The following is a 23,085-nucleotide window of genomic DNA, read 5'->3' as shown; positions in this document are numbered from 1 at the left end:
TGAAGAATCCAGACCCTTTGAAGGATGATGAAGGCTAGGCTGTGCTTGTTGTTGCTATGTTGTCTTTAGATAGGATCTGGGGTAGATTTAATATGTAATCCACTCTTGATTGAATCCAAAGCATAAGCTCTCTCTATCTTTTTAAAAGAAAAATTATTTTTTTGATATCATCTTAAAACAGTTTTGGGTATTTGTTTCCTTGATTCTTTTCTCTGTAATTCAGCATTGATTTTCATTATACCTTCAAAGTTTGCGAAAATCCCTCTTAAACAATTCACTCCCCTTCTCGTTTAAGGTCATATATTCTAATAATTGGCATCAAGAGCTTGGTTCTTGAAAGTTATTCAAGTTGATCCAAAAATCTTTTTTTCTATGGCTCGAAAACAATCTTTTGAGGAAGGTGCTTCAATCTACAAACCACCTTTATTCTGTGGATTGAACTACAAGTATTGGGAAGCCAAAATGAAAATCTTTGTGGAATCTATTGATCAAGGAATTTGGGATTCAATTGAGAATGGTCCTTTCATTCCAAAGTTTAAAAAGAATGGTTCTTTAATTGCAAAACCTTGGTCTCAATGGACCAATGATGAATGTAAAATGGCCAAGCTTGATTGTTCTGCTCAAAACATAATAGCTTCTGCACTAGATACTAATGAGTTTTTCAGGGTATCAAAATGCAAAACTGCTAAAGAGATGTGAGACACACTCAAGGCTGCTCATGGAAATAATGAACCAAAGGAGGCAAGGTCAAAGAGTCAAGCAAGAAGGAAAAGAAGGCAAAACAAGAAAAGCCTCAACCTCTGCTTCATGGCCAGAAAGGAAGATGACTCAAGTAGTGTAAGTTCATCTAACTCCTCAAACTCTGAAAATTATAGTCAATTGCTTCAAGCCTTTCAAGAAACGCATGAAGAAGCCAACCGATTGACTCTCTTGAACGATCGGTTAAAGGGAATGAATAGCTGGCTTGAAAACAGAGTAAAATCACTGGAAGAGGAATTAGAAAATTCAAAAATAGATTTTGAAAACCTTGAAATTGTTTACAAAAACTCCTCTTGCAAGTGTGATACTCTTGTTTGTGAAAATTGCGAAAATCTTGAAAAAAAGGTCCACTATCTTGTTAAAACTGTGGATAAGCTTTCTAAAGGTCAATCCAACTTTGAGAATGTCTTGGCGTCTCAAAACTGTGTCTTTGGCAAAGCTGGATTGGGTGTTAGCCCACAAAACAAACAAGATAGATTTTCAAAATCATTTTCGAAAATTTCAGAAAAACAATCGATTGGACCATCGAAACAACCGATTGTTACATGCTTCTATTGCATGAAAAGAGGTCATTCTGTGAGGTTCTGTAAAATCAGAAAATATGTTGTTCCTTGGGGCTTTATGAAGTGGATTCCTAAGTGCAGTAAAGGTTCAATTAATAAATGTAAACCAAATGGACCCACATTCATAAGGGGACCAAATCTTTGTACTTGAAAATCTTCTTTGTAGGAAAACTTGGAGGAGAGCAAGCAACAATGGTACTTGGATAGTGGATGCTCTAAGCACATGACTAGGGACAAATCAAAGTTCCTGAGCATCTCCTTTAAGCAAGAAGGGCATGTCACCTATGAGGACAACAACAAGGGAAGGATTCTTGGGAGAAGATCCATAGGAGACAAAGACATCTTGGTCATCTATGATGTGCTCTATGTTGAATGACTAAAGCACAATCTGCTGAGCATTAGCCAACTATGAGACAAGGGATATCAAGTGATGTTCAAGACAAACACATGTGAAATCTGTCTACCCAACACCAAAGAGGTAATGTTGGTAGGTAAGAGAGTCAATAATGTGTATCTTCTAGATATCTCTTCACCATGTTCAATTGGTTGTCTTCTATCCAAGCAAGATGAATCTTGGCTTTGACATAGAAGAGTTGCTCATATTCACATGAATCACTTGAACAAGTTAATTTCAAGGGATCTTGTGATTGGGCTACCAAAGCTCAAGTTTGAGAGGGACCATATTTGTGAAGCTTGCCAAAAAGAGAAACAAGTGAAAAGTTCTTTTAAAATAAAAAACGTTGTTTCTTTTTTAAAACCCCTTGAGCTTCTTCACATGGATCTCTTTGGACCATCAAGAACTATGAGCCTTGGTGGAAATTACTATGCTCTTGTTATTTTTGATGACTTTTCTAGGTTCACTTGGACTCTTTTCTTGGAATGAAAGAGTGATGCCTTTTCTGCATTCAAGAAGTTAGCAAGAAGGTTGCAAAATACAAAGAAAAGCAACATAGGCTCTATTAGAAGTGATCATGGAGGAGAATTCCAAAATGAGAAGTTCAACAAGTTCTGTGAAAAGATGGAGATTCTGCATAATTTCTCTGCTCCAAGAACTCCACAACAGAATGGTGTGGTAGAGAGGAAGAACAGTCTCTTCAAGAGCTAGCAAGGACAATGCTTAGTGAATCATCTCTTCCTAAGTACTTTTGGGCTGATGCAGTGAGTACTTCTTGTTATGTGATGAATAGAGTGCTTATTAGGCCTATTCTGAAGAAGACTCCATATGAACTCTTCAATGGAAGGAAGCCTAACATCAATCATCTCAGAGTTTTTGGCTGTAGCTGTTTCGTTCTCAACAATGGAAATAAATGTTAGAAAAGATGGCTTTAAACTAGAGGGGGGGGAGTGAATGGTTTAAAGGGGTTTTCGCAAAATTTTCAAAGCTAGAATGAACTTATTTCAGAAATCAATTGATTCAACAATTCAGTTAGCCAAAACAGCAAGCAAAACTATAATACCAGGAAAAACAATCGGTTGTTTCTTCGAAACAATCGGTTGTTTATACCAGCAAACAACAAACAAACTGAATTTAAAGAGATAGGGATAGAGATATTGTACACAGTTGTTTATACTGGTTCACTCAAAACTAGAGCTACATCCAGTCTTCTCAGAAACCCTGAGGATATCCACTAAGCAATCACACCTTGATCACTTACACCACAACCAAGAGAATGACCTTGAACACCTCAAGAAACACACTCTCTGATGACATTTCATGAAGGTCTTCTTGAATCATGTAAGAAAAAGTGGTGCGGAAGCTATGAAGGTGTGTGAGCAAGATCCTCCTAAGAGTGGTGTTGATCTTGAAGGTGCATGATATGTATGAAGCTAGGGAGGTTCGGCCAACCCAAGGAGAGGTGAAGGAGATGAAGTTTAGAGCCTAGAATTCTAGGGAGAAGCAAAGCTTGGCACAAAATGGCAGCGTAACTTTACTCACAATAAACTTGAAAATACAAGGTGTAGGCTCCTCCTTTTATAGGCTAAGGAGGACCATAATGCAACCCTAATGCTAGCCAAATGAAATGTAAATGTGAAGCACATGGGTGCACATGGCACATGGGTGCACAAATGAGCACATGGGGAGGGGTGTGTCTAGTTTTTATGCTCACCCCCTCCATGGGCTTTCTAGACCGGCCTTGGTAAATTTAGAGGTTTTTTTAGAAACTCTAAGTTTACCTAGGTTGGTGTTTTAGGTGCCAAAATTAATTCTAAGAAAATTACAAATAAAGTTCCTATGCTAATTTTGACAAGAAATTAAAGTCTACTCTACACTAGAGTTTATGGCATTTGAACATGTAAAAGAACGTCTTCTTGGATCCTCTTGGCCATAACTCTATGGTTGGCCCAAATCTACCCTTTGGTGGGCTTGCATGTGGGCTTGTGCTTGGGCCTCTTCCATCATCCCCTCCCTCTTGAAAAGGATTTGTCCTCAAATCCATTGCTTCTTCTTCTTCATGGCTAAGGGATGGTTGTGGCTGGATGGTGTCCATCATCTCCTCCTTCTTGAGAAGATCTATCCTCATATCTACAGACTTGATCTCGGATAGCAACCTTTTGCTTCGCCAAAGCTTGTCCTCCTGGATCAAACGTCCACCTATAGAAATAATCAAATAAGGCATAGGTGTTAGTTTGCAAATTAATATTACTAGGTTGCCATTTTTGCTTTTCTTTTGGTTTTGGAAACCTTGGACAAAGTTTCTCTTTTAATGGTTGTGTGTGGTGTCTAATCATCTTATGTATTTTAAAATGTTCATTTGTGGTTACTTTCTCTTTAGGCATAAATCCTATAGAAGATGGTAACAACTTAAAAGGAGAAAGATGATTGAACCCACACATAACTTTAAAAGTAGAAATATAAGTAGTTTTGTGAACTACTTTATGGTATGTTTGCTCACCTCTAGAGTTGTGTGTGCACTTCATGATTATTCTAGGCATAGTAGAAAGAGCTAGATTTTCAAATATATTTTGACCATGCGTTTGAAGATGATAAGAATTTAAAGTGTGCAATTTAGTTGGAAGTTTTCCAAAGGAAATCCTCAAATCATGGTTTGCGAAATTTGGAACTCTATTCAACACTATGCTTGAAGATAAACCATGAAGATGTATGACTTCTCTAGAGAAGAGTTTATCCATAACCATGAAGATTGAATCACAACCTTTTGTTGTCCTAGGGAGTTTTAATATGAAATTTATATCTTCCCAAGGATCATTTGCAAAAGGTGAAGGAGTATAGAGTTTATGAGACATTGCCTTGGGCGTAGTTTGAAAACAAGAATTGTACCTAAGGTAATGTCTTTGAACTTCTTTTCTCATGGGGGACAAAAGTTTTCCTTTTAAAAGCTCTAGAGTTTTATCAACTCTAATTTGTCCCATGAGTTCTCCTTCATGAAGACTTTTTCTCTTATGTGTAAGGATAGTCTCGTTGTGACAACCATTGTTTATAAGGATTTGTACACTTTGCAATGGTTGTCTCAATAAGACATGACAAGTTTCTTTAGGCACTACTTCACATAAAAAATTGTTTTTGTAGATGCTTATAAAAAACTTGACATTCACTTGGTGATATCCTAGCACATATGAGAAATAATCTATTTCATTTTTATCTATGCAAGCTTCTTTTAAAGACTCTTCTTTTTCACTTAGGCTTGCAAGTGTTCCTTTACAAAAGGTAAGGCTTTGAGGTTGTTCAACAAGACACATATTTTCAAAGGTATTTTTAAATCTTTGGTCTTGTTGAATGACCTTGTGGGAAGGAACACTCTTCTCCCACGCCTTTTGTTCTTCAAGGGTCTTCTCATGCTTTTCTTTTTCTTCTTTTTCTTTAGCTTCCCTTTCGACTTCCCCTCTCTTCTTTTGTGTTTTTCTTTCCTTTCTTTCTTTATGGGAAGCAAACAATTTTTCTACCCTCATTTCCCAATCTACGCAAGCTTCTATATTTTCTTTTCCATGGAAATGGGGTTGGTCTACCCTAACCCCTCTTGGGTTTTCTTGTTCTTTTCTATCTCTTCTATGTCTTCTAGGGGGTGCTTGATAATAATCATTTACTCTAATGCTTCCCTCCCCAAAAGAATCATGATCTTTAGAGATATATGCATGAGAAGGTAATTTTTTTAGAATGTGAGACTTCTCATCCTTTGCTTTAGTCAAAAAATTAAGTTTAGTCTCACTCTCCAATTGTCTATATGCAATTGATTGCACAGTTTGTGAAACTTCTTTCAAAAGAGTTTTTAAAGATTTTAATTCACTTCCAATAGACTTTGTAGAATGAGAAGAAGAAGACATGGCTAAAGCTTTGTGTATACAAGTATTTTACCTTGAGAAAACTTAGGAAAGTCAAAGAAGGTAGTTTTCCAGGTAAGGGAGGTGAGTCACAAAGGACTACTTAAATACCAAGCCTTTGCCTTAGCCAAAAACTATCCCTCAATGTCTTCACACAAAACTTTCTCTTAGTAAACCACTTAGAACACAATTAAGTTGAGAAATCAAATTTTCAAAGAAAGAAAACAATGCAAGCTACTAATCAACAAAGCTAGTCAGTTTAACACAAACTTAACAAAATAACCATGCAAAGCGTCACTAACTAAGCAAAAGAAAAGGCAATTACAAACAATTAACAATTGCTAATTAAGAATTCTATACTAGTCGGCCCTAGGTGAGGCTTCTTGGACACTTTGAGCCCTTGAAGACACACTCACCGTCTAAAACGTAATTAAGAGGTAATTAACAAAAAATAAGTTGTAAGGAAATTAAGAAAACTCCCTTTATTGATCCTCTTTTTGCTAAGTGCACTTCCTTGTTGTCTTTGCTTGTTAGCCCTCCAAATGTGTGTAGTGTTTTGAGAAAGTTTGCTTCGGCTTTGTCTTTGTCTTCCCCTTAGAATGAAGGTCTTGATTCTCCAATTTCCAGCACCTATCAAAGGGCTAAACCTTAACCAAGTCAAGTTTCCATTCACATAAGCACCAAAGGAGAATAAATTTCAGCACCCAAATTAGAGGTCAAAGAACAAAAGCAAGAAACAATTTAATTGAATAAAATAGTACCACCAAAAGGAGTTAGATTATGACAACTAGAAAGAGGTTCAAGAAATATTAAGCAAGCAAATAAAAGGTACCAAAATAAAGGTAGGCACACAAAAGAATCCTAAGAATGGCACTAGATTTAGATGACCAAATAAAAAAAAAACAGCACCACTGGAAAATGTTGTGGGCCAGAAACGTGTTTTTCCCCAATTTATGCTGAGCTGTGTTTTTAAGATATGATTCTGAAATTTGATATGCAATATATTCAAGATCTTAGCTAAATCCTGGATTTGGAATCACTCAAAACGCATGTACCAATTTTTTTTAATAAATTTTACAATTTTGGTGTTCAGTTACGCCAGCTGTAGCGCCTCAGATTTGCACACTGATTTTAAAAGATTTATCATTTTTTTTCTGTTGCTTCTTTTGGACTAATTCTTTTTTTGTCCTTTCTATAACACTTCAAACTTGCAAATTCCAGAGAATAAAATTTTTCCTATGAGTGAAATTATTTTTCTGGATCAAAACAGTCAGCACAGAAAATCTGAAACAGGGGATTCTGAAAACTGGAAACAAAAAACAGCAAGATACCAAAGTTTAGACACAATGGAAATTTGTGAAATAGAATTGTGTAGGATCTAAACACAATATGAACTCAAACTATAATTAAAAAGGCACCAAAAGAGCAAAGAACAGCAGATTCAAGCAATTAAAGAGACCCAAAATCAAGAAACAATCAAGCCAAATAAAAGGACTACTATGAATTGTTGACAATATGGATGAACATGACTTGACAAAACATGCATAGATTCAGAAAATTAAAGACTCAAAGCATAATATGAACCAAATAATGAAAGCAATAAAGACTCAAAAGCCTAAAAGAAAAATAGCAACTCAAAGGTGTATGGAATCCTATCACAAATTGCACAAGAACTTGTTCAAGATCAATTGAACAAGAGTGCTTCGGTTGGATCTTCCACAAAGCACACCAAACAAATTAAAATGTAAAAACAGCAAGACAATTATGGAAAATAAGATGAACAACATGAAAGTAAAGAAGAACTAAAAATGAAAGACCAAAAACAACTCATCTTGAAGAACCATAGCTCATGATACCAAATGATGACATTTCATGAAGGTCTTCTTGAATCATGTAAGAAAAAGTGGTGCGGAAGCTATGAAGGTGTGTGAGCAAGATCCTCCTAAGAGTGGTGTTGATCTTGAAGGTGCATGATATGTATGAAGCTAGGGAGGTTCGGCCAACCCAAGGAGAGGTGAAGGAGATGAAGTTTAGAGCCTAGAATTCTAGGGAGAAGCAAAGCTTGGCACAAAATGGCAGCATAACTTTACTCACAATAAACTTGAAAATACAAGGTATAGGCTCCTCCTTTTATAGGCTAAGGAGGACCATAATGCAACCCTAATGCTAGCCAAATGAAATGTAAATGTGAAGCACATGGGTGCACATGGCACATGGGTGCACATGGCACATGGGTGCACAAATGAGCACATGGGGAGGGGTGTGTCTAGTTTTTATGCTCACCCCCTCCATGGGCTTTCTAGACCGGCCTTGGTAAATTTAGAGGTTTTTTTAGAAACTCTAAGTTTACCTAGGTTGGTGTTTTAGGTGCCAAAATTAATTCTAAGAAAATTACAAATAAAGTTCCTATGCTAATTTTGACAAGAAATTAAAGTCTACTCTACACTAGAGTTTATGGCATTTGAACATGTAAAAGAACGTCTTCTTGGATCCTCTTGGCCATAACTCTATGGTTGGCCCAAATCTACCCTTTGGTGGGCTTGCATGTGGGCTTGTGCTTGGGCCTCTTCCATCACTCTCCTTGGCCAACACTAAGATTGCTGATCTTGAACACCTCAAGAACACAGCCAATCTCAGCAACACACACAAACGAATTGTTCAACAGTTTACAAAGATTACACTTGTTACAGATGGAAATCTGAAATCAATACAAGCAGAATCCTATTCAGCACCTTGATCAATCTCTCAACTCTTTTGCAATCTCAGAACTCTTTGAAAAACTCTTAGATAAAAAAAACTATGTTTCAAGATTTTTAATATATCAAAACTGTTTTTCAGAATATATCTAAGAATATAGTTTGTTATCAAATCTTAACAAACTCTTAATTGCATTTAAAATTGATTGGTCAAAGCATTTAATGACTGGAGCGTATTCAGTTAAAGCATTTAAAGCTAAGTCAAAGAAAACAGTTTTTCTGTTATGGTTTTTAAAACAAACAATCGATTGTTTCCTCGAATCAATCGGTTGTTTTGTTACTTAACAAAAACACCATTCAAAAACAGTTTTCAAACTTTCTCAAAACACCTAAGTGTAAACAATCGGTTGTTTCGACAAAACAATCGATTGTTTCAACTTAGTTTGAAAATCATTTTGCTTTGATAAAATTGAGATGCTAATTGCTTTGAGATTTAATCTAAGTGTTGATTACAACATTGAACTACCCCAGAATAAAGCTTAAACCAGCACAGCAACATCAAGGAAAGCAGAGGCTTCATCATCCTTCAAAGGATTGGATTCATCAAAACATTGAACACCACTTGGTTCAACAATCTCCCCCTATTTGATGAAGACAAATCCCTGATGCTTGTGTTGTTCTTTGATTAAATCTGAAGCAATTCTTGCAAAAGAACTTTGAGTAATACATTGAACTTCTGATATTCTGTTAGTATACAGATTAACAATTAAAGCTTAAACATTCAATATCAGAACCAAATAACATCACTCAAACTGTTTTTAACAACTTTGAAAAACAGAAACATAATACAAATTGGAAACACAAACACAACATATATCTCCCCCTATTTGTCTTCACAAATAGACAAAGATAAGAGATAAAATAAAACATTGTTCCAATTACATAAGAATAAAACAGCAACAGCAGAAGGAAAGAAATTTTAAAACCAGAAAAGAGAACAGCCAAAAACAATTGATTGTTTTGATGGCCAATCGGTTGTTTTTCTCTCAGTCTTCTTCATCAACAAACTGAAGATCAAAGATTTGATTCTGGACAGCTTCAATCTGTTCGTCCAGAGTCATAAACCTTGCATCCATGTTGTCAAACCTCGTATCTGTCCTCTGAAAGTTGCTAACACATAGATCATGAAGGCTCCTTTGATTTTCAGCAAAGGTATCTAGCCTATTCACCATGAGTCTTTCAAAAGGAGACATGGTTTGCATTCTTTCTCCTTGATGTTCAACATCAACACTAGGTCCTGCATCTTGAAAATCTTCACCTGGATCTTCATGTTGAACATCCATGGCAGTAGGTTCATCTTGTTCAAGGTGAGCAGCACCACTTGATGAGGCACCGTGATCACCATCCTTACTTAACCATTTTCCACCTATTTTTGTGAAGCCCATCTTGCTGAGTGATCCATTGTTCAACTCTTGAGTTGACTTGACCAGCTCAGAAGTTTCATCTTCAAGATTAACTTCAAAATAGTGTAGAAACTTAGATATTAAAATAGCATAGGGATAGTGGTAATCGCCTAACCTCATGGCTTTTTGCATATGTTCCTTGATTATGTGAATCCAATTGATCTTCACTTTCTTGGTGATACAGAAGATGTAAACTAGATCTTCTTCAGTCAACACTGAGTGATTACTCCCCCTAGGAGTTAGGATCCAAGTTACAATGATTGCAAGCAGCCTCTCATCAATCCTCAAGCCTCCAACCGAGCAAGTGCTAACTTGAGATTGTTTGTTCTTCAAGCAACTTTTGTAGAACTGGATTTTGTTGAAATCTTCTACCACACCAAGGTTTCCTTTGTTGATTCTTAATCTAGAGAACTTAAACCCAGCTACAACAGCCCAAACCTCATGGGTGATGATGGAAGAGGCCCAAGCACAAGCCCACATGCAAGCCCACCAAAGGGTAGATTTGGGCCAACCATAGAGTTATGGCCAAGAGGATCCAAGAAGACGTTCTTTTACATGTTCAAATGCCATAAACTCTAGTGTAGAGTAGACTTTAATTTCTTGTCAAAATTAGCATAGGAACTTTATTTGTAATTTTCTTAGAATTAATTTTGGCACCTAAAACACCAACCTAGGTAAACTTAGAGTTTCTAAAAAAACCTCTAAATTTACCAAGGCCGGTCTAGAAAGCCCATGGAGGGGGTGAGCATAAAAACTAGACACACCCCTCCCCATGTGCTCATTTGTGCACCCATGTGCCATGTGCACCCATGTGCTTCACATTTACATTTCATTTGGCTAGCATTAGGGTTGCATTATGGTCCTCCTTAGCCTATAAAAGGAGGAGCCTACACCTTGTATTTTCAAGTTTATTGTGAGTAAAGTTATGCTGCCCATTTGTGCTCAACTTTGCTTCTCCCTAGAATCCTAGGCTCTAAACTTCAATTCCTTCATCTTTTCCCTTGAGCTGGCCGAACCACTCAATACCCATACCTATCATGCACCTACAAGATCAACACCACTCTTAGGAGGATCTTGCTCACTCTCATTCATTGCTTCCGCCCCATACTCTACATTGATTCAAGAAGAACTTCATGAAAATGCCATCAGGTTATCTCCATCTCAACGCCTTTCACATGAGAGACCAAGTTGTTTCCCTCAAACTTCAAGTTGGTGTAGAAAACTCTCACCAAATCTGGATATATGTTCCCTTTGAGCTCCAGAAACTTTCTGAGTGACTGGTATTTGAGAAGCTTCCTCACATTGTCAAGTTTTTGACTTTTCAGCCAGTCAAAGCACACAACCTTGGGGTTGTTTATCTTCTTGACACTTGTTTTATATCTATACTTCTCAATGAGATCGGTGTCACCAGAAAACCAGCTTTCAAGCCTTCCTCCAGACCTTACAACTCTGGTTTTGACTCTTTTAGAGGTGGGAGGGGTTGATTCCATGACAGCAGTGATGAACACTCACTTCTCAGAAATTTGCAAGAGATGGTGCAAGAGATGTTGCAATTGGTTGTTCTTGATGAAAGAAATCTGCACCTGATTTTATAGTAGAAAGAGAATCAATTTGAATTTAATTTCATTCAATGGGTACCTGATTTTCAGAGAGAGGACTTGACTCTGTTCTGCAATAAAAATGTCAGAAAAAGCTGAAAATCACATGGTCTTCACATGTGATCTTTGACTAGTCATTAAGGCTCTTGAATTTCCAAGATTTTGGAATATATTCCTTTATGACTGTTGTAAATCCTTTCTGAACGTGATCAGCTTTCAACACAGATCCTTTGACCAAGATTCTCCCTTTGAAAAATATCTGCAACGGCTAGAAATTCAAAAATCAGTTAAATCAATTTCTTCACAGTGCTGTCAGACTCAAAACAATCGGTTGTTTCGAAGAAACAATCGGTTGTTTTTCTGCAGCAGTTAAAAACTTGATTTTTCAATTTTTAACCATAAACAGAAACAGATTAAGGCACATGACATTGATTGAAAGACAATTAATCATAAGAAAGAACTTTGAAACAGAAATTGAGAACAAATAAAAGGAAGGTCTTATCCTTGTGTTGTTTCTTCAATGAGCCACTTGCTTGTTGATCAAGAAAACTTCTTTTCACTGTTTTGACCTTTTGCATATCATTGATTCAGCTTCAATGACTGTCTTTTTCTTCAACAGCTTGATCAGATGGCTCAATTCTTCCTTTTTCTCTTCATTTTTCCTGCATAATCAAATACAAGTTGCAAGATTTGGTCCCCTTACAAATTTGGGTCCATTTGGCTTTTCTTTGCTGTTAGAAACATCACATCCCTTAGGAATCCATTTCATAAAACCTTTAGGAACATAATATTTTCTAATTTTGCTGAATCTAACAGAGTGGCCTTTCTTCATGCAGTAAAAGCATGTAACAACCGGTTGTTTCGTCTTAACAATCGGTTGTTTTTATGATTTTCTCAAAAAACTTTTTGAAAACCTATCTTGCTTGTTCTGTGGATTGAAGCCTAAACCAGCCTTTCCAAAAACACAGCTTTGAGATGCTAGGACATTCTCAAAGTTTGACTTTCCTTTTGAAAGCTTGTCCACAGTTTCAACAAGATAGTGAATCTTTTTCTCAAGATTTTCACAATTTGTGCAATTGAGAGTATCACACTTGCAAGAGGCATTTTTGAAATCTTTTTCTAATTTTTCAAAATCATTTTTTGCTTTTCTCAGTTCCTCTTCAAGTGATTTAACTTTCTTTTCAAGCCCATTGTTAAGATCTTTCAATCGGTTGTTTGAAAGAACCAATCTATTAGCTTCATCATGAGTTTCTTGAAAAGCTTCAAGCAATTCACTATAGTTTTGTTCATTTAAGGAAGCACATGAACTAACCTCACTTGAACTGCAAGAATCATCATCATCATCCTCAGCAACTAAGCATATGTTGGCTTTTTCATCTTCACTTGATGAAGAGCTTGATGATGATACTTCATTTTCATCCCAAGCAATGTAGGCTCTTTTTGTCTTGCCTTTCTTCTCCTTGTAGCTTGTCTTTTTCTCTTTGCTTTTGTTGGGACAATCAGCCTTTATGTGACCTTGCTCACCACAACCAAAACAAGTATAGTTATTTGAATTAAATTCATTGGGTTTCTTGTTTCCATACCTATCCTTGTTGTTGTCTTTGTTGCGGTTTCTCTTGAGGAATTTGCTGAATTTTCTTGATAGCAAACTTAGATTTTCCTCATCACTATCATCACTTGAATCTTGCTTTCCCTTATGTTTGGATGCTTTCAAGGCTATGCTCCTTGTGTGCTTATCTTCACTTTCTTGAACATTGAGTCTATTCATCTCTAGCTCATGTTCCCTAAGCTTTCCAAACAAAGAGGCAACACTTAATGATGTTAGATCTTTAGATTCAGAAATAGCAGTTACCTTTGGTTGCCATGCTCTATCAAGACATTTTAAGATCTTGATGTTCAGCTCCTCTTTAGCAAACGTCTTGTCAAGGCTCATAAGGTGATTGATGATGTGTGTAAACCTTTTCTGCACTTCAGCTATGGTTTCACCTTTCAGCATTCTAAACATCTCATACTCTTGGATGAGAGCATGCTTTCTAGCTCTTTTCACCTCATTTGTTCCTTCAAGAGTGACTTCCAAAGCATCCCACATTTCTTTTGATGATTTGCATTGTGAGACCCTGAAAAACTCATCAGAATTTAAAGCAGAGGTTATAATATTTTTGGCAATGCAATCGAATTTGGCCTTTCTACTTTCTGCTTCAGTCTATTGAGACCATGGCTTCTCAATGACAGAACCATCTTTTTCAAACGTTGGGATAAAAGGGCCATTTTCAATTGCATCCCAAATTCCTTTGTCAAGAGATTCCATAAATATTTTCATTCTAACTTTCCAAAACTGGTAATTCAAACCACAAAACAAGGGTGGTCTGTTTATTGAGGCACCTTCCCCAATCGGTAGTCTATCAGCCATTTTGAAAGATTTTTAGGATCAACTTGAATGACTTACAAGAACCAAGCTCTGATACCAATTGTTAGAAAAGATGGCTTTAAACTAGAGGGGAGGGGGGGTGAATGGTTTAAAAGGGTTTTCGCAAACTTTTCAAAGCTAGAATGAACTTATTTCAGGAACCAATTGATTCAACAATTCAGTTAGCCAAAACAGCAAGCAAAACTGTAATACCAGGAAAAACAATCGGTTGTTTATACCAGCAAACAACAAACAAACTGAATTTAAAGAGATAGGGATAGAGAGATTGTACACAGTTGTTTATACTGGTTCACTCAAAACTAGAGCTACATCCAGTCTTCTCAGAAACCCCTGAGGATATCCACTAAGCAATCACACCTTGATCACTTACACCACAACCAAGAGAATGACCTTGAACACCTCAAGAAACACACTCTCCTTGGCCAACACTAAAATTGCTGAGCTTGAACACCTCAAGAACACACAACCAATCTCAGCAACACACACAAACGAATTGTTCAGCAGTTTATAAAGATTACACTTGTTACAGATGGAAATATGAAATCAATACAAGCAGAATCCTATTCAGCACCTTGATCAATCTCTCAACTCTTTTGCAATCTCAGAACTCTTTGAAAAACTCTTAGATAAAAAAAACTATGTTTCAAGATTCTTAATATATCAAAACTGTTTTTCAGAATATATCTAAGAATATAGTTTGTTATCAAATCTTAACAAACTCTTAATTGCATTTAAAATTGATTGGTCAAAGCATTTAATGACTGGAGCGTATTCAGTTAAAGCATTTAAAGCTCAGTCAAAGAAAACAGTTTTTCTGTTTGGTTTTTAAAACAAACAATCGATTGTTTCCTCGAATCAATCGGTTGTTTTGTTACTTAACAAAAACACCATTCAAAAACAGTTTTCAAACTTTCTCAAAACACCTAAGTGTAAACAATCGGTTGTTTCGACAAAACAATCGGTTGTTTCAGCTTAGTTTGAAAATCATTTTGCTTTGATAAAATTGAGATGCTAATTGCTTTGAGATTTAATCTAAGTGTTGATTACAACATTGAACTACCCCAGAACAAAGCTTAAACCAGCACAGCAGCATCAAGGAAAGCAGAGGCTTCATCATCCTTCAAAGGATTGGATTCATCAAAACATTGAACACCACTTGGTTCAACAAGAAAAACTTGGGGAAGTTTGATGAGAAAGCAGATCTTGGCATCTTCATAGGGTATTCTCTCACAAGTCATGCATACAAAATCTAAAACAAGAGGTTAATGACTGTAGAAGAATCAGTTCACGTTATCTTTGATGAGGTAGATCGCAGAAACATCCAAATCCTGAAGACCAGAGCTGAAGAGGATGAACAGAGCATCAGTTTGGAGAAACTGGAAATCTGTGCAGAAAAACAACTGGTTGATTCGAAGAAACAACCGATTGAAATTCTGCAACAGAGTGAGCTGCCCAAAGAGTGGAGGATTCCTAGAGATCTGTCAGTGGAAAACATCATAGGGCAGATAAAGGAAGGTGTCTCCACACGTAGCTCCATCTCAAACTTCGGCAGGCACACAACTTTCGTCTCACAAATTGAACCAAAGTCAATTGATAAAGCTCTCAAGGATGAAAAGTGGGTTGAAGCTATGCATGAAGAGTTGAATCAGTTTGTAAGGAATGAGGTATGGTTTCTTGTCCCTAGAACTGCTGAGATGAACATCATAGGTTCGAAGTGGGTGTTCAGAAACAAGTTGGATGAAGATGGTGTGATCACAAGGAACAAAGCAAGGTTAGTTGCCAAAAGCTACAATCAAGAGGAGGGCATAGATTATGGGGAAACCTTTGCCCCTGTTGCAAGGTTGGAGGCTGAGGCTGCTGCTGGCTTTTGCTTGTATGAGTGGTTTCAAACTCTTCCAAATGGATGTCAAGAGTGTCTTCTTGAATGGCTACATCAATGAGGAAGTGTATGTAGATCAACCACCGGGCTTTGAAGATCATAAACATCCCAACCATGTCTTCAAGTTGAAGAAAGCTTTGTATGGACTGAAGCAAGCTCCAAGGCAGTGCTATGAGAGGCTTAGCAACTTTCTGCTATCTCATGGTTATGAAAAGGGAATGGTAGACAAGACTCTCTTCATCAAAAAGTCAAATTCAGAAATAATTCTTGTACAAATCTATGTTGATGACATCATCTTTGGTGCTACATAAGATATTTTGTGTGAAGAATTTGTGGTTGCAATGAAAGGTGAGTTTGAAATGTCTATGATGGGAGAACTGTCTTTCTTTCTTAGATTGTAGGTTAAGAAAACAAAGGATGTGATCTTTCTATGTCAATCAAAGTATTGCAAGGAGATTCTTAAGAAATTTGAAATGGAGAGTTGCAAAGAAACAAACACTCCAATGCCATCAAGCTGCTACATGGATGCTGATGCTGCTGGAAAGAGTGTAGATCAAACCAAATACAGAGGATTGATTGGCTCTTTGCTATATCTAACAGCTAGTAGGCCGGACATCATGTTTGCGGTGTGTCTTTGTGCAAGATATCAAACAAATCCTAAAGAGTCACACTTCAAAGTTGCAAAAAGAATTCTGAAATATCTCAAAGGAACATCAATTGTTGGGTTATGGTATCCTTCTCACTCTTCAATTCATTTAATCGGTTGCAAGCTAGATAGGAAGAGCACAAGTGGCACTTGCCACCTTCTTGGCTCAAGCCTAATCTCATGGCATAGCAAGAAGCAAACATGTGTTGCTCTATCCACTGCTGAGGCTGAGTATATAGTTGTTGGAAGCTGTTGTGCACAGATTCTGTGGCTCAAACAACAACTTGCAGACTTTGGATTACAAATCAGCAAAGTCCCTTTGATGTGTGATAACACAAGTGCCATCAATCTTACCAAAAATCAGATTCAGCACTCAAGGACCAAACATATTGAGATAAGGCATCATTTCATCAGGGATCATGTAAGCAATGGAAACTGTGAAGTGAAGTTTGTGGAGACCAAACTGCAGTTAGCTGATATCTTCACTAAACCACTACCAAAAGAGAGGTTCTTCTTTCTAAGAAATGAGTTAGATATCCTTGATCTTAATAATCTCTCCTAAATCTGTTTTGATACATGTTAAAGTCTATTTGTGAAGACAAATAGGGGGAGAATTAATTGGTCTTATGTATCCTTATCTGAAACTGATTAAATATGTTAAAATCTCTGATATAAAACTGTTTTCTGCTGCTGCTGATAAAAACAACCGATTGTTTCGAGTAAACAACCGATTGTTTATCAGGATTTATGCTTTCAATATGTGCAAATCTAACCTGCTACTGTAAGAAGCATTGGACTGTATATATGCTATTTTTGCAGGTACTGCTTCAGATTCAATTAGATCAAACACAAGCACCAGGGATTTGTCTTCATCAAATAGGGGGAGATTGTTGAACCAAGTGGTGTTCAAGCTTTGAAGAATCCAAACCCTTTGAAGGATGATGAAGGTTAGGTTGTGCTTGTCGTTTCTATGTTGTCTTTAGATAGGATCTGGGGTAGATTTAATATATAATCCACTCTTGATTGAATCCAAAGCATAAGCACTCTCAATCCTTTTAAAAGAAAATTTGTTTTTCTGATATCATCTTAAAACAGTTTTGGGTATTTGTTTCCTTGATTCTTTTCTCTGTAACTCAGCATTGATTTTTATTATACCTTCAAAGTTTGCGAAAATCCCTCTTACACAATTCACCCCCTCTCGTTTAAGGCCATATATTCTAACACTAAGAACCCTAGCAAGGTACACGATTTCTAAGACTGAAACTACTTTATACACTTATTGTTTCTTTGCCCTAGTACTGACTTGAGCGTCAGAGTGCAAATGGTCGTCAAGGCATCCTTTGTCTTTGCAGGTGAGAGATTCTTCAACCAAGGAAGTTCGATTCTTAGGCGGAGACAAGCGGGCCAGGGATTGTCGTTCGAGTCAACCGACGAGCGAGTCAACCGACGAGAACATTTGGCGTCCACCGTGGGGCCCAATAAAACAAGGTCCCACTCGCAATCGTGTTAAGAGTTTACCAACAACATGAGGAGTATGAGGCAAGGATCTATTGCGCCCTTTGGAGGGGACAACATCACCATGAAACAACTCATGGAGATCATGCGCGCCCTCCAAGAGGCGGTAGCAGCGTCTAGGGTTGACATAGCTGCGTCGCAGGCAGACAACAAAGAGTTGTGCAGAACCAATGAGGAACTATGCAGGAGTTTACACCAGGCAGGGGAGCGCGCGGTGGATGAGCGTGCCCCACCCATACCACCTTGGGCACGTCCCATGCCGTTCTCTTAGACGACTATGGATACTGTGTTACCCACCACGTCTATGGGCCCGAAAGTCACTTTCACGGGTGTAGAGGACCCAAAGGCTCACCTCATAGCGTTCCACACCCAGATGATGCTTGCAGGAGGATCTGATGTTGTGTACTGCAAGCTATTGATGAGCACGTTGACAGGCGTAGTGTTGGAATGGTTCGTCAGTCTCCCTGACAGACACATTACTACCTTCGACCAGTTCGCAACGCTGTTCAGAGAGCAGTACCTTATCAACAAGGCTTCCCCTCGAATCTCTTATGATGTCTTTGACATAAAGCAGTATCAGGGAGAGTCATTGAAAGAGTTCTTGAACAGGTTTGGAGTCCAGGTGGTAAGGCTGAAACCCACAGATGAGGCCATGACGGTGCACGCCTTCATCAAAGGAATGCTACCAGGGCCCTTCAGTGACTCGCTGCTTAGATATTACCCAAAGACGTTCTGCGAGATCAAGCGTCGAGTTATGGCGCACATCGCCGCGGAAGATCGAGTCACAGAGAAACGTGGCTTCATCGGTCCTGTCCGACCTCGAGCAGCAGGGTGACCTCAACCCATGAGGGTGCACGAGGCATCAATAGAAAAGAAAGGCTCAAGAAAGCAGCAACCTTACGAGAAGCCCCAGACTAGAGCACGCACATGGAGAGACCCGCCCCACAAGCACAATTTTTGTGTAGAGCTCAAGGAGCTGATCACTATTCCCAACATCGCGGCAAGGAAGAAGGTGTCCCCGAAGACCGACAAAAAGTTAGGGCCCAACAAGAACGCTTGGTGCGAGTTCCACCAAGCATATGGCCACTCCATACGCAACTGCTTGTCACTGGGCCACCAGTTGGACGAGCTAGTGAAAAACGGCTTCTTGAAGGACTACCTCCTAGAGTCGTAGGAGGATCAGGCGTTAGTAACCACAAGAATAGATCAGGGGAACGAGGTGCCCATTCATGGTGAGATCAACACCATCTCTGGAAGGTTTTCAGGAGGAGGATGCACCGCCTCCCAGCGGAAGAAGTACGCACGAGAGGTGATGATAGTAGAGGTGCAAGAGGCATATCATACTCCCGATGTCGACCTCGTTTTCACCAAGGCCGACTGCCAGGACGTCGTTCCACATGACAATGATCCGGTGGTGATTTCGGTAGTGACAATAGGAAGGAGGGTGTATCGTGTCCTCGTGGACCAGGGAAGTTCGATCGATGTGATGTTTTGATCGACCTTCAACAAATTACAGCTTTCTCCAGAACAGTTGAGGCCTTATACCGATTGCTTGTATGGCTTCGCTGAAAACCATGTAAAGGTGCGTGGACACATAGAGTGAGGACGACCTTCACAGATGGCATATAATATACTTTTGGGCAGACCTGCTTTGAGCAGGATTGGAGCGAAGGCCTCTACGAGACACATGAAGATGAAGTTGCTTTCCCTCGAGGTTACAGTGATCACCATCAAATTTGATCAGAAAGAGGCTAAGAAGTGCTACGAGAATAGCCTCAAGACGAAGAGAAGAGTTTTCGTTGTTACCACTCAGCCTCCAAGGGAAGAATGGGTCACCCGCACAGGGATTACCCGGGAGAGACGACCCGAACCAGCCGAAGACATGTTAGAGATGGAGATCAGCGGGAAATAGTTCGAGCTTGGCAAATCCCTAGGCCAAGAGACACAGAATTAGATCGCCGAAGTCATAGCTCGACACCTTGATGCTTTTGCATGGTCTGCCTTAGACATGTCTGACATAGATCCTGACTTCCTGTGTCATTGTCTCACCATGAACCCCCAGGTCCGACCTGTTCGCCAGAGAAGACGAAAAGTCAATGACGAAAGGCGTCATGTCGTCAGAGAAGAGACAAAGAAGCTGCTCAGGGTTGGCCACATCAGGGAGATTCAGTACCCTGAGTGGCTGGTGAACGTGGTACTGGTAAAGAAGGCTAGTGGGAAATGGAGGATGTGCGTCGACTTCATAGACCTCAACAAGGTCTGTCCGAAGGATTTCTACCCGTTGCCCAGTATTGAAGCTCTGGAGGACAGTGCGTCCGGTTGCAGATTACTCAACTTCCTGGATGCCTTTTTTGGTTACAACCAGATCAGGATGCACCCCAGGGACGAGTGCAAGACAATGTTCATGACAGAGCTGTCTTGTTATTGTTATAAGGTCATGCTCTTTGGGCTTAAGAATGCAGGGGCAGCTTACCAAAGGCTGATGGACAGAGTGTTAGCGCACATGATAGGGCGGAATGTCCAAGCGTATGTGGGTGACATGGTGATGGAGATCAAGTAGAAGAAGAGAGAGAGGCTCAAGTTCAAGATTCTCAAAGACAAATTAGCTCATCATCCTTCCTACCTCAAAGGATTACAAGGAGCAAAGCTAAAGTTTTGGATAATAGGGTTCAAATGTTTTCCCTTTTTGTAATTACCCTTGTATAAAATTGTAAAACATATAGGAGTAGTGTTTAGGAAGGTGCTAAAGAGGGAAACCAAAAAGACACCTCCATTTGTATAGCACCTTAGGCGCTAGTTTAGGAAAATGATAGAAGAAATTACTCTTTCTATTCATTTATGGCTTAGGCACTAGTTTAGAAGGGACTAGAAAGTAACCTTTGAAGATCCTTCTCTTTTGTACATTTGTGACCGACCCTCTCTATTATAAAAAGGGTGTTTGGGTCTTTGAAATAAGAAGTTTGAAATTGAGTTTTTAGAAAGGAATCTCTACCGAATTGGTGAGTGAGTGTGAGAGGCTTGTGTCTTCTCCTCTTCTAGTCTTATCTTGGGAGATTTCTTGGACTCTCAAGTGGCGGCAACACTTATCTTGAAGCCAACCATGCTTCAAGTGGCGTGCACAATTCCAAGAGTTACAACCACATAAGTTCCTTTTTCCTTTTCATCTTCTTCTTCCATACCCATTCCAAATCAAACTCTAAAACATGTCTTTGTTGTTTCAATCGGTAGAACTTGTTTAGTTTGTGTTTATGTTCGGTAGTTTGTATTGGTTTGTTGTTCTTGTGGTTCTAATTGTGTTTGTTGAAGTTTTAATCGGTGCATTTGTTTTCTTTCCTTGTTCTTGAATGGGTAAAGAATCTTGATCCAATTCTAAAGGTGCCTATTCATGTCCCAACTCATATTGAATTCATAACATGTTCATATCATGTTCTTGGTTCACATCACATGGTGGTCACCTCCCAGCAGAAGGAGCAACATGTAACAGACCTAGAAGAGCTATTCACCACAATAGCTAAGTACAGGTTAAAGTTGAACCCAGAGAAGTGCGTGTTCGGGGTAAAAGCAGGCAAGTTCTTGGGTTTCCTACTCACTAAACGTGGGAAAGAGGTGAATCCTGAGAAGTGCGCTCATCATAGCAATGAGGAGCCCGATCTTAGTGAAGGAGGTGCAGCAGTTGACAGGGTGCATGACCGCTCTGTCCAGATTTGTATCGGCAGGAGGAGATAAGGGGCATCTCTATTTCCAATGCCTGAAGAGGAACAATAGGTTCGTATGGACCAGGGAGTGCGAAGAGGCGTTCCTAAAACTTGAAGGAGTATCTGGCCAGTACACTAGTGTTGTACAAGCCACAACTGGGTACTCCACTTCATTTGTACTTTGCAGTAACAGAAAGGGCAATGAATTCGGTTCTGGTGCAAGACTAGGACCAGATACAGAAGTCAATCTACTTCATTAGTAAAGTATTGGAGGGGCATGAGGTAAGATACCAGGCCATAGAGAAAGTGATGGAAGAGGCCCAAGCACAAGCCCACATGCAAGCCCACCAAAGGGTAGATTTGGGCCAACCATAGAGTTATGGCCAAAAGGATCCAAGAAGACGTTCTTTTACATGTTCAAATGCCATAAACTCTAGTGTAGAGTAGACTTTAATTTCTTGTCAAAATTAGCATAGGAACTTTATTTGTAATTTTCTTAGAATTAATTTTGGCACCTAAAACACCAACCTAGGTAAACTTAGAGTTTCTAAAAAAACCTCTAAATTTACCAAGGCCGGTCTAGAAAGCCCATGGAGGGGGTGAGCATAAAAACTAGACACACCCCTCCCCATGTGCTCATTTGTGCACCCATGTGCCATGTGCACCCATGTGCTTCACATTTACATTTCATTTGGCTAGCATTAGGGTTGCATTATGGTCCTCCTTAGCCTATAAAAGGAGGAGCCTACACCTTGTATTTTCAAGTTTATTGTGAGTAAAGTTATGCTGCCCATTTGTGCTCAACTTTGCTTCTCCCTAGAATCCTAGGCTCTAAACTTCAATTCCTTCATCTTTTCCCTTGGGCTGGCCGAACCACCCAATACCCACACTTATCATGCACCTACAAGATCAACACCACTCTTAGGAGGATCTTGCTCACTCTCATACATTGCTTCCGCCCCATACTCTACATTGATTCAAGAAGAACTTCATGAAAATGCCATCATTTGGTATCATGAGCTTTGGTTCTTCAAGATGAGTAGCTCCTTGTCTTTTCAATTTTAGTTCTTCTTTATTTCATATTGTCATTTACTTTCCTTACTTGTCTTGCTGTTTTTTACATTTTAATTTGTTCTTGGTGTGCTTTGTGGAAGATCCAACCGAAGCACTCTTGTTCAATTGATCTTGAACAATTTCTTGTGCAATTTGTGATAGGATTCCATACACCTTTGTGTTGCTATTTTCTTTTAGGCTTTTGAGTCTTTATTGCTTTCCTTATTTGGTTCATATTATGCTTTGAGTCTTTAATTTTCTGAATCTATACATGTTTTGTCAAGTCATGTTCATCCATATTGTCAACAATTCATAGTAGTCCTTTTATTTGGCTTAATTGTTTCTTGATTTTGGGTCTCTTTATTTGCTTAAATCTGCTGTTCTTTGATCTTTTGGTGCCTTTTTAATTTTATTTTGAGTTCCATTTGTGTTTAGATCATACACAAATTCTATTTCACAAATTGCCATTGTGTCTAAACTTTGGTATCTTGCTGTTTTTGTTTCCAGTTTTC

General features: G+C 38.7%; 1 protein-coding gene across 1 annotated transcript; it reads left to right on the top strand.

Moving 5' to 3' along the window:
• Positions 1 to 19,833: 19,833 nt before the first annotated feature.
• Positions 19,834 to 21,551, top strand: LOC150025117 (uncharacterized). Its single transcript, XM_090295106.1, has 2 exons — positions 19,834 to 20,082; positions 21,201 to 21,551. Exons 1-2 carry the CDS (start codon positions 19,834 to 19,836, stop codon positions 21,549 to 21,551), a joined length of 600 nt encoding a protein of 199 aa, XP_090151232.1.
• Positions 21,552 to 23,085: the final 1,534 nt, after the last annotated feature.

This window comes from Phaseolus vulgaris, chromosome 9, assembly GCF_051622355.1.
Source record: "Phaseolus vulgaris cultivar YP4 chromosome 9, ASM5162235v1, whole genome shotgun sequence".
NCBI lineage: Eukaryota > Viridiplantae > Streptophyta > Magnoliopsida > Fabales > Fabaceae > Phaseolus > Phaseolus vulgaris.
This window is presented reverse-complemented; position numbering and strand designations above follow the sequence as displayed.

Bases quoted from the DNA above. Each gene is read 5' to 3' on its own strand.
- LOC150025117 (XM_090295106.1), top strand. From the start codon at position 19,834: ATGTCTGACATAGATCCTGACTTCCTGTGTCATTGTCTCACCATGAAC. The intron at 20,083-21,200 runs GTCTGTCCGAAG...CCAATTCTAAAG, and splicing joins ACTTCATAGACCTCAACAAG to GTGCCTATTCATGTCCCAAC.